The 12,330-nt window shown below is 32.1% G+C and overlaps 2 protein-coding genes across 14 annotated transcripts in view; one reads left to right on the top strand and one right to left on the bottom strand.

Moving 5' to 3' along the window:
* Nucleotides 1-1,482: 1,482 nt before the first annotated feature.
* Nucleotides 1,483-6,495, top strand: LOC146540683 (inositol oxygenase-like). The gene is made up of 7 exons (XM_085198292.1): nucleotides 1,483-1,629; nucleotides 3,066-3,243; nucleotides 3,683-3,891; nucleotides 4,153-4,289; nucleotides 4,510-4,644; nucleotides 4,989-5,084; nucleotides 5,247-6,495. The coding sequence occupies exons 1-7, from the start codon at nucleotides 1,612-1,614 to the stop codon at nucleotides 5,353-5,355; spliced, it is 882 nt and encodes a 293-aa protein (XP_085054418.1). The 5' UTR covers nucleotides 1,483-1,611; the 3' UTR covers nucleotides 5,356-6,495.
* The window catches only part of LOC146540682 (cytospin-A-like), a 48,672-nt gene continuing 41,785 nt past the window's right edge, over nucleotides 5,444-12,330 (bottom strand). For 9 of the 13 annotated variants that reach the window (XM_085198223.1, XM_085198214.1, XM_085198230.1 and 6 more), the window contains 7 exons: nucleotides 11,610-11,714; nucleotides 11,301-11,416; nucleotides 11,015-11,162; nucleotides 9,085-9,177; nucleotides 8,697-8,820; nucleotides 8,191-8,347; nucleotides 5,444-7,919 (listed from right to left, as the gene is read on the bottom strand). In XM_085198223.1, the coding sequence (XP_085054349.1) occupies nucleotides 7,830-7,919; nucleotides 8,191-8,347; nucleotides 8,697-8,820; nucleotides 9,085-9,177; nucleotides 11,015-11,162; nucleotides 11,301-11,416; nucleotides 11,610-11,714 (833 nt within the window). In that variant the 3' untranslated portion in view covers nucleotides 5,444-7,829. Of the gene's footprint in view, nucleotides 7,920-8,190; nucleotides 8,348-8,696; nucleotides 8,821-9,080; nucleotides 10,242-11,014; nucleotides 11,163-11,300; nucleotides 11,417-11,609; nucleotides 11,715-12,330 lie in introns of those variants that run through there. The other 4 variants (XM_085198195.1, XM_085198268.1, XM_085198185.1 and 1 more) reach the window with 3 other exon arrangements.

Genomic DNA, 12,330 nt, shown 5'->3' with positions numbered 1-12,330 from the left:
TTAATAATCAATCATTCCCCCACATGGAACCCACAACCGTCGCGTTTACGGTGACACGCTTGTGCCACTGCACCATGACGGCCTCATAAACTAAATATTATGTAAGAAAATATATAGCAATATACAGGGTGGAAGAGGCAGCGCTTCTTTTATTGAAACTGCATATAGGGTAATATATTTCAAACCCACACCTAAGAAATTAATCAAGATACCTCAACAGCTTGGACGTAGGATTTTTTTTTCATTTCACGATTTTTATCCATACCTGTATTTTGTGTGACGCACACATACGTGTGCGACGTTTCCGATTTGACAGGTAAGTGTGTGCGTGCCTATGTTATACTTTACAAATGACGTTTTATTTTAAAACGATAATTTTATTATTTATTTTGTTTGAAAAAATAACTTTTTCATTTTTGGGAATTTTTTTTTTTTCCGAATTATATTAGACTTTTATAGAGTAGTTAAAACTGTAGTTTCATTTAAAGTGGTGCTGACAATTCCACCCTGTATATTATAATCTATTTATTATGTACAACGCAATATCTTATATATATAAAATCGAAAGTCACTCATCACGAAATCTCAGAAACTACATGTACTAGGAATCTCAAATTTTGCATAGGAGTTACTTATAGGACGTAGGTGCTCGCTAAGATAGGAATTTGCAATATTCGACTTCTAGGGGGTTGATTTGGGGTTGATAGCTTGTATGAAACTTCGTTACTACAAATGCTAGGAGTTGAATTTTGCATGGACGTCACTTATAGGACGTAGGTACTCATGGAGACAGAAATTAACAATAACGTAGTTTACGCAGGCGAAGCCGCGGGCGGGCCGCTAGTATTTAATAAAAAATTAATATATTGACTTAGGTACTTAGCTTCACGCTGTATTCCTAGCGGAATAGTCAGAGGGAACGGAGTGCCAAACTCTAAGGTCTCTACATACATCTTTCGCCTCGTTCAATTTCATCAATCTCTTCCTACATGCCCTCCGAGGAATGCTGTTCGGAAGTGCTTCATGCCTTTTGCAAATATTTTTATTTATTTTAGTTCATTTCCTTTTATACTGCTAATTTTTAATTTTAAGAGAATCGTTTTATTTATACACACTGAAAATCAGTATATGAAATTGAAAAATTTACAAATGTAATAAGTATATTTTTTAAAACATTTTTGATGAATATTTTAATAGGTGTTTACTTTTATCGTACAATCTTTTACTATGTACGTAATTGTCATCTTCATAGCTTGTTGTCGTTTCTATATAATATATAAATACAGTCATTATATAACAAATACCTAATCCTGGATAAGCTTCACTTTCTATATACGTATTAATAAATTACTATATTAATTAATGTAAACATAATTAATGCCAGTTAACCATTAATTACGATTAAGTATTTGTAACAATTAGCGCTAGTACGACATTGAAATTTGCCATTTTCATAATAAATAAGTTACGTAGAATTGATAACATTTTAGCCTCAGAGGTCGAGCCTCGGCCTCTTATGCTGTAAATCAATTTGTCACTCCCATTTAAGATGTTGAAGCTGGTGGTGACGAGCAGTCCTCGTGGTGACATCTCCAAATAAACAGCTCCAATATGAAAATCCTTAATCCTGTAAGTTTACTTTTTTATTAGAATAATATTATATTTTGTCTGTTAATTAATTTGGCAAATATTTTATTTGATAATAGATTCAATGTTTTTTCATATAAAATGGTTATTTTGATTTAAATGTAAAGATTTTTTTTGTTACGTCATGATAAAAGTAGATTTTTTATATCAAATAACATTGGCAATATCTATCGACAATATTCTTATTGTATATGTTATAATGTAAAAATATTTCTAATTTTCAAAACATTAATTAAAAAAAATGTATTTAAAATAAAAAATCTAAGAAGGGCCCACGAGACTTACCTTCTATTTCCTTAGCAGTCGGGAAAAATAAAATCATACCAAAATTTATCTAATAAATAATAATAAATCTTACAAATCGATGATCCCTAGGAAGACTATCAGATGTGAAAAATGGCAAATGTTTTATTGCTTTTTTAAACTACTGAGAAGGGTAGATTAAATGTGATTTTTTTAGAAAAAAATCAATAATGTCTTTTTAAACGTATATGTACCTAATCGAAAACTGCCCTTATTATTAGTTCAAAACAGCAATAAAAGACATTTGCAATTTTTCGCTTTCGATACTTGACCTCACGCTTCACGCTGCATCTCCCATATAGCAGATAGGCAGAAGGAACCTAATATTAAGACACTCCACTACCCACTTTCCTTCGAATTCTGATGACAACGTGTTGAGAAGCAGAACTCAACGCCGTACTGTACCTCGACACCAGAGCGAAGAAAATGCAATTATTAAATGTTCAATTTCCTCGAGTGGGGATCGAACCCACTACCAGTCGCGTTTACAGTCACACTTTGCGCCTCTGCGCTACGACTGACCTAAGTTTTATGTTATCGTCTGATGTAACTTTTATTACGATAGCTGTGACGACTTGATGAGTATTAGGTATTTACACTCTTATCGAACTAATGTGACCCCATCGTATGTTTTTGCAGAATACTTATACAATGTATTTAATAATATTTTTTTTAATTTATAAGCAAACAATTAAATGGAGATCCGGCATTTTAGATTGACTAGAATATTAAGTCGTGAAACTAGAATATCAGAATAAGCCTCACATTGTTTCTTTATACCTTACTCACGTAAATCTTACAGAAATTATAATTTTATTCGCAAAAAAATATAAAACAAGATCTACTTTTAAAAAAAGATCTAGTTCTTTTGGGGTAAGGAGGTTAATGAATTTTGAAAAATATTTTCTCATATAATGACTAAAGTTCGAATGAACAGTAATTTAACCTATGCAGTATAAGGTAGGGGGATCGCCCAGCCCCCTTCCCCGCCAGAAAATGTCTCTAGTTGCCCATGCCTATACCTAACCTATTTGAAGCTATATACATAATTTATTTAGTAAATTTATCATATTCATATTCAATTTGACGTTCATTTAATAACCTTTATTTTTCAGGATAACACAATTTCTATGCTAGACCCCTCTCTGCTGCTCCGGCCAGAGAAGGTTTACGATGGCAAGCCTTTGGAGGCGTTCCGCGACTACTCCGTCGACAGCATGGACCCCATCAAGGAACGCGTCAGAAGAACTTACTACGACATGCATAGTAACATGACTGTGGAGTTTGTTGAAGGTAGGTGTAGAAAATCATAAAATCAGCTTTACGCTGTTTCCCGCATACAGCAGAGTAGGCAGAGGGAACCTGGTGTCGAGACACTCCGTTCTGGGTTTTTGTCTTGGTACCAGATCCAAGAAATGAAAATACTGAGAAATATTAATAATTCCCTGGAGTGGGGATCGAACCCTACCGTACCATTTGTTTCGTTCTTTGTTTGTGTCTTTGTTTAACGTATTATTGCAAGATTTTAAGTTACTAACATTATTTTATTATCTTAATTTGTGATATAATAAAAATTAAAAGGTAATTCAATTAATTTCCATAAAAACTGTAAAGGCTTTCATCGTATTAGTCTATTAGGGGAGAATTGAATAATATCACGCCCCTAGGAACTTGAACCTATAATTGCCTTAATTGAGACAGAAAGATTCAGACAACATAATATTTGTAATAGGTAAAATGGAAAAATGGTTAAAATTCAACCATTTCAAGGCAACAGTGAAGGAGGCTCTGATCAAGCTGAACGAGCTCGTGGACGAGTCGGACCCCGACACCGACTTGCCCAACATCGTGCACGCCTTCCAGACGGCGGAGAGGATACGGCAGGATCATCCTGATGATGACTGGTTCCATCTTATTGGATTGATACACGATCTTGGAAAGGTACAGAAATATAGCCATAAATATATGTCTTTTGCTTAAAATTTTTAATGGCAATTCATTTCTTTATTATTCTTAGTTATTATGATATATTTTCATTGGTTTATTAGTCAAATTATACAATAATATTTCATTAGTTTCTCCTTGGCTTTCAACAGCAACTTTTTTTATTATCAATTTTATAATTTATTATTAACAGTAATATTTTATAAGTTATATTTTTTCCCTATAGCTTTGGTTAACCTGATTTTAATTCGATTGTAGGTAATGGCGTTCTACGGCGAGCCGCAATGGTGCGTGGTGGGCGACACCTTCCCCGTCGGCTGCAAGTGGGGCAAGAGTATAGTTTATGGTGACGACAGCTTTAAGAACAACGACGACACTTACAATAATAAATATAAGTTAGTATTCTTTAATATAGATCCAGTCACTATTTATTTCTTATAATGTATGACATTTGTAAGCAGATAATAAATTTTGGATGAATGAAAAATAAATATTAAAAGAATCAACTTTGAAAAAAAAAACAACTTTACATTTTGATTTTGTTAGTTCTTTGTTTGTAGATAAGTTAATTAAATTAAAAACAATACAAATATTAATTTTAGTGTTCATTTTCAGCACATTATACGGAATGTATCAACCCAATTGTGGCATTGAGAATTTAATGATGTCCTGGGGACACGACGAGTATTTGTACCGAGTGTTGAAACATAACAATGCTAAGTTTCCAGAAGAAGGACTATGGATGATCAGGTATATTAACATTAAATCAATTAAATATAGACAAGACACTTGCAATTTACTTTCTCTGTATCAAGCAGTAACATAGTCAGAGGAAACTAGTGTTAAGTTACTGTTCCTATTAAGACTCTTCCATTCCTTAAGTCAACGCCGCGCTTTACCCTATTACCAAAGCAAGGAAATTAAAATATTCAATATTTCAGACGACCTCAACTTGAAACTTGTTTTGTTGAATATTTTATTGGTATATTACTTCCTACTTGCTTTTTTTTTACTTTACCTAAAAACATTATATAAAAGAAATAAATTTAGATGGGGCAGATTATCGAACATAGAGTAACTTTTTTTTTATTTAGATACCATTCCTTCTACCCGTGGCACGCTGGTGGCGACTACAGCCAATTCCGCACCGCTAGAGATGATAAAATAAAGGAGGCAGTACTTAAATTCAAGTAAGTCATTACTATTTTTTTTAAGTACATTTTTTTATGTTAAGAATATATTACTCGTAAGTAACATTTCCTATGTATCACTTATTTTTAATTATCTTTGCCATTTGCAAAAAAGTTTTTGATTTATTTTTTGAATGTTTAACATATTTTTTTAATTTCCAGTCAATATGATTTGTATACAAAAAGCGCGGCGATCCCCGACATTGAAGCTTTATGGCCATATTACGAGTCTCTAATAGAAAAATACATTCCCGGCGAACTCGATTGGTAAAATGTGAAAATAAATTAATTTTATGTATATAAATGTATATAATAATATTTTAGTTATATTTCTAAGTTTCAAATGTAAATAAAAGCACTTTTAAAATAAACCAGGAACTTTATTTTAGCTATATGTACAGTAATACAGATATATGAAAATAGATAATTATTCTATATAGCTTCAACAAACAAACAGTCACATTGCGAAACGAGGATTGTTATAATAATTATATTATTGTAATATCATTATAAGACATTTAAAGCTAAAATATTCATCAATTGTAACACAGTGTTAATAAAAATAAGCAAAAAGCTGCAAAATTTGGTAAATATTTTAACTAAAAATGTCAAAATGAGGGTAAATGTTATTATAATTCAGTCGTGCGAAAGAGACAACACTATACGAACGAAAGAAAGGAAATAATAATAAAGTCACGTTGTCTATCTCTTTCACTCGTATAGCTGCGTCTCTGTTTAATGTCGACAATTTAAGGACGTATAATGTCAAAGTTTAAGCTACGTATTTGGGAGTTTCTACAATAATAATAATAATCATAAATAATTCGTATGTAAATATATAATAAAATGTTACGTAACATCTTTGATCTAACAAAGACAAGACGTGTTGAACATAAACAATTCCAACAAAATATTATATTCGTAAGTCGATATTTCAAATCATTTTCTCATCTCAGACTACAATATCACAACACTGACACCTTCTTACACAAAAGACACAGATAAAAAATTACTCACAAACAGATAAAAAAAACGTAAACTAATCACATTTTCTTCCTTAAAAGTTTAACTTAATATTATTTACGGAATTTAAATTCGCATTAAATTAGAAATCATAGTTTTAGTGTTCAGACACAATACGATACACTTTTAATACAAATAATACACATTAAAGGAATTACACACTCGGATCCTTATTACAATAGATCTTAAAAAATCACTCTTTTTTATAGTTTCACGGCGTGTCCCACATATAGCAGGATAGGCAGAGGAAACCTAGTGTTAAAACACTTCGCTCCACTCCAATTTTCCAAACATCAGTTGAGTGGTAGAACATAACGCCGCGCTATCTCTTGTTACCAATTGTCTATCAATTGATTGGAAATCGACCCCACAACTTTCGTGTGTTCCACGCCACGACCTCAAAAAAAAATATTTTAATTTTCAACCCGTCATTATTCCACAAAATAATTAATCATATTATTAGTTAAATCCGATATTTTTATATTAAAAAAAAAACCTAGTGAAAAATATATATGAAGTATAATTGTCATAATTTCGTTGAAAGTAATGGAAGCTTATGTAAACTCTACCTGAGTAATTCCATTGAATATTTTTTATTAACTTTTTTAGTTGATTATTTTTTTTCTAGCTAATATAATTAATTGGTGCAAGTATTAGCTTTGAGGTAAGTAACATACAGCAGTTAGTTTTATAAGGCATTAAAATGGAATATACACTTTGATTATAAATTGATAAGTAATATTTTATAATATTTATATTTTTTTCAATACTAAATGCAAGTTAAATACAATTATTAGTACATATTAATTTTTATACTATGGTAAGAGTTAAGTGAAAAATTCGTTTTGAAACTTTTGAAACCATTTTTTCCATACAATTCTAAAAATATATAATTCGTATAATTGTATAATATACACATAGTTCCTACTAGTATTAAATTTCAGCTATATAAGCTTCAAATATGTATTATAATAAAAGGCCCAATATTTTTAGTAATACACAAATCAGCGATAGGCAACCATTTTTCTTTACTTTATTTATTAAAAGTTTTCAAATCTTCATGGTCACAACGGTAGGATCTTAACCAACTAATCTAATAAATCAGTCTTTATACGGAAAGACGGCTATCATATCAATTCCTCACGCAAAACCTAGTCTTAATAAAGGCATACAGTTACACAAAATGGCGGACACGATTTCAACTATCACACACACACCAATCGCAATTTTTAAAAGTAAGGAAATATCTACCAGATTGTTTAAATCTTAGTTAATTTAAAAGTTTAACCATCTTTTTTTAACTATAGTTAACATCGCTTAACTTTTAATGCACTGCGATTGGTAAAACCTTAACTATCCTTACAGGAATGTTACATACAACCTACATAACTGCCTTTGTGGCTTTTCAAGATCGACATTTCTAGATTTTCAATACTTATATTTTATACAACAAAGCTGACTAAAGGCGTAGCTGATTTTAAAAGTGAAACTTTTCTGTTACTACAAAAAAATAGTACGTAGAATAGAAAATATAATGTACGAAAGAGAAAGAAACGAAAAGAATCAGAAAACAAGAAAATAGCAATCTGTCTCTTTCAAAGTTAAAGTTCTTGAAGATATATCTAGTTTTCTTTCCCTCATTTTTATATCTCAATGTAATTAATGTGTGTTTTGGGTTCCCTTGGTGAACCTTGGTTGGTTGATTCAATAGTAATACGGCAATTAAGTTTCGAAATGTTTGTATATACTGGTGACGTATGCCATCACCTGCTGCCAGTCCGGACGCTCCTGTTGGATCATGTCTTGAATGTTCTGTGGATACAATGCAATTTTAAATTAATAAAGTAATAACTATTAATTATTATTAAGGTTATAATAATTATTCTTTTTTTTTATTTTTAATAACGCAAATTGTGAAAGATGTAATAATAATTAAGATTGGAATAGCAGGTACATACGTACATTTAATAATTTCACTCACATATACATACATGAACATGTGTGATTGTGTGTGAAAGATGTAAATATCCGTAAGCGAGCGTGTGCGTGCCTGTGTGTGCGTGTGTGTATGTGTAATACGTACGAGCGTGGTGGGTATCCCGACGGACTCTGCGGCGGCGAAGGCGACGGAGAAGTTGGTGCGCTTGTCGTGCGGCGCCAGCGACGCGTACGGCACGCGCGTCTCGCTCAGGTAAGAGTGCAGCAACGCACACAGCGCCATGCCGTCGTTCCACGACGAACTACACACAACATAGGAGTAAAGGTATGCTTGTGCATTCAAATATTTACAAAAAAATATTTAGGCCAATTGAAAAATAGTCGTACAATAATTCTCAAAATTACCGATACTAATTTGTGCTAATCTCAGAAACAATTTAAATGCGGTTTTCACTATTGTATCTTGGTCCCGTAACATTTATTTTAGTCTTTGTATTATTTCCATCAGTTCATAAATAAAACACATAAATTTACTTTCTCGAGCAGAAGCCGTAATCCCAGATTATAGTATTTAGATTTATATTGCTATTGGCACGTTTATTTCAAACTTTAATAAAAATACAAAAATAAACTAAGATAAAAGATATTTACCTAAAGTTGGTGATGTCAATGTTGTTGTACCCGAGCGTCTTCTGCTGGCACCACTTCAGCAGCGCGTTTCTCTTGGAACCGCCATTTTTGACTTGCAGGGCATTTAGAGGGTCTTTTCTTTCACCTGAAAGAATAAATTTTGTTTATGAAGCAACTATAAACTTCTACAATGTCCTTAAAGATTGGGTGTATTTGCAATAGATTTTACATATAGATATAAATAATAATAATAATTGATATCAATTAATTCGATTCGATCCTCGCTCAATGGTTAATTTCAATTTTTATTATTCGGGCACAGATAAGACAAACCCAATACATATACAGAATTTACCATACAGTACATATGTAGAAATAAATTAAGCTGCCAAAAATAAATGAAACTCACATATATCCCCATAGCTGTTCCTCCTCACAAACGACTCCATGGCCTTCTGCTGCAGCGACGCGAGCGCGCGCTGCTCGTCCGGCACGTTGGTCTCTGCCCCCGCGTTAGACAACAACAAGCTTTTAACTAACGGTTCGTGCCAGTTTTGGTGTTATTGTAGTGGAGATATGTTTTAATAGATTATAATTGCTTAAATAAGTTGTTTTTATATATTTTTGGTAATGTAGTGTATTTTTTTTAGTTTGCACGCTGTATCCCGCATAGCAGGGTAGGTAGAGAGAATTTGGCAATCTAATGTTAAGACACTAACGTTCCCCACTTTCCGCCGGATTCTGGAGACATGTGGGTTGTTTGGTGGAACTCAACACAGCCATTTCATTTACTGCAGTTCGTTAATAAAATAATATTTAAGATATCATATTATTACTTTCAGAGAGAGAGAGTGAAGAGAGAATTGGAATCATTTTTGTGATGTTTATGATGAAAATTTGAGTAATTTAATATATTACTAAGCTAACCTCGGATGTAGCCTGCGGTCTCTGTACCACCATATTCTACAAGAATTACAGTATTTCAAGAATCTCTTTTTTTAAGAGATATCTATTTTTTTATTAATTAACATTGTTTTTATTTAAGCAATTATAAATATATTTATAACAGTTTCTGTGTATTGCTGGCACAAAACGTTGAAAGGAAGTCAAATGGCCTCTAATCACAATGAAAAGATTCATTAGGAACAAACCACCAACTTCCCAATTAATGAATTAAAAAATGCTACATTATTAGACGATTTAATTATTTTCATTCTTAAGAAAGCATATATTTAAAAAGTTAAAAAGAAAAAAGCAATGACTTAGTTTTTTTAGGCAAAATTGATATGTTAGAAGCAAAATTTTCTAAACAACAATAAAATTAAATCTTATGGCAAGAAAATGGGTAAATTAGTAAATAAAGTATTACAATAAAACCACAGCCAGAATATACAACAATTTAAAAACAAAAACGTTTTAAAAATAATTTATTTATAAGCTGTCCAATAAGTAAGGATCATAATATAATAAATATACTTTATAAGGTATGTAGGAACACAAAAACAAACAAATAAATAATGTTAGGCAATATAATAGATAGCTATGCGCCTCTCTCATGCCGCCATGCTGCAATAGAAATAAGCGGACACATGCGGTCAATACGGAAAATCTTTAAATTAGTTTATAATACATATTATTAGAACATTTATTTCTGTTACATTAATATATAATTTTGAAATAAAATAAATGAAAAGAAAATATTGACTGACTAACTATTCACATCCTGAATACAGTACATGTTGTATCGAAAAAAAATTAATCCGTATTTTGTAAGGGAGTACTGGTATACTGTACTTGTGAAATAAAAATATATTAATATAATAAAAAAAACGCTAATCATGAAACATATTTGACAAACTAGACTAGAATGTGGGTTCAAATTTCTTTGCAATTCAGAATTCAGCGAAAAAAATATACATGCATGACGGTTCTAATTCACACGATGGAATATTTATATATTTACATTGTTTTATATCATTATATAAAAAACACATGCAATGGATTACCATAATAGAAATTATTATTTAAATTGACTTAGCACTATTCTCTCTGTCACCCATAACTTCAAAAAAGATATACATATGTACTATATAACATATAGATATGTAGACAGGTCGTGTTTTCGATTCCCACTCGACGTAATTAAATTTTAAATAATATGTTCATTTTCTTGCTCTGGCAACTAGGCAAATCGCGGCGTTGAATTCCACAATTCAACAAACAATGCCTCCAGAAAGTGGGGAACGGAGTGTCTTAACACTAAGTTCTCAAGTGCTCTCTGCTGACCCTGCTACATGTGGAATAAAGCGTGAAGCTAAAAGAATATGTTATATATATACCTGTACTAATAGGAGAAGGTCGATTTCTCGGGGCCGGTGGTTTGTTAAAAGTGGAGGACGCCATGCCATTCGTGGCGGGTGGTGAGGGTTCAGGGAGGCCATTTTTTATGTTATTTGTTGTCGTTACACCCGCTGTTGTTTGGACCTGCTTTGGATGTGGAAAACATTTTATGAGTTACGCCAATAAGTAAGTAATAAAAAAAACATTAGGTTCGTTCTGCCTATCCCGCTACACGGCAAAAGACGTGTAAATGCTTATTTCTTTTTAATAATAAATTTCCGCTACCTGTGGCCACTCAGCAACGGGCGTAGTAGCTGGAGACTGCTTGGCCGCCTTTGCTGCGTTTTCTATACTTTCTATAAGCGACTTGACTGACAGCCGAGAATCTTGTCTGCTTACACCTGGAATCAATCAATTATAGGTTTTATTAAATATTTTGAGGCCAGCAGTGGCACAAGCGTACTACTGAAAACGCGAAAGGTTGTGGGTTCCCACTCGAGGTTCCCTCTATCTACACTGCTATAAGAGGGATATAGCGTGAATATACATACGTCTGTCTGTTTTGATAATATTGTATAATAAGATAAAAAATACCTTTAGTCCGCCTGTGCGATGCTGCGGTCGCCATGATGTCTTGTAGCGACGCGCTGGTCAGCAGTGGCGGCGGCGTGGGGGCCTCCTCTGTACGGGGAGGCATAGCTAATGAAAATTATAGATATAGAAAATTATAGGTAGATTTAAAGGTTGGTTAGAATCTATAGAGTAAAAAAATAATTTATTTTTTGTCTTAAGATTTTTATATAAAAATTTTTTTAGGTCTCTAATATGGCAAAATATGGTGGTAACGTCGGACAAATAAAATGGTATGTAAAATAGCTTTTAAACTAGCTTTATGAGAGTCGATTATTAATTTATTGCCTTATTAAAAGTTTACATAAGAGAACAATTTGTACAACAAATCACAGGAAATTCCACCGTCACCCTCAAAAAAAATATAAATTAAAATAATTTTGAAAGCAATACGCATAAAATACATAATATTTACAAGCCAATTGATAAATTGTATATCTTAATTTACCCAATATATCTATCGACACTGTCGATATATAACCAAAACAATAAAATAAGGAGTTAATGAACTGCGTCACTAATTACAAAAGTCATACACATATAACTAGACTAGTAATGTCGGGTAGCTTTGAAGATGATTCCTCACACACATGCATATTTCGAAAAACATTGAGAACTAAACAAAAAAATACGACAACATAAAAAAGATGGATACAAATGGACATAAACGTATACAACGACCATC

Source organism: Heliconius melpomene, chromosome 2 (genome assembly GCF_056956725.1).
Source record: "Heliconius melpomene rosina isolate 202511_hmr_F chromosome 2, ASM5695672v1, whole genome shotgun sequence".
NCBI classification, from domain to species: Eukaryota; Metazoa; Arthropoda; class Insecta; order Lepidoptera; family Nymphalidae; genus Heliconius; species Heliconius melpomene.
The sequence above is the reverse complement of the archived record's forward strand: the minus strand, read 5'-3'. Positions and strand labels throughout refer to the sequence as shown.

What these genes read in the sequence shown, in the direction of transcription:
- LOC146540683 (XM_085198292.1), top strand. An exon ending in GAAGGACTATGGATGATCAG is followed by an intron (nt 4,645 to 4,988) that starts GTATATTAACAT and finishes TTTTTTATTTAG; the next exon opens with ATACCATTCCTTCTACCCGT. An exon ending in GAGGCAGTACTTAAATTCAA is followed by an intron (nt 5,085 to 5,246) that starts GTAAGTCATTAC and finishes TTTAATTTCCAG; the next exon opens with TCAATATGATTTGTATACAA.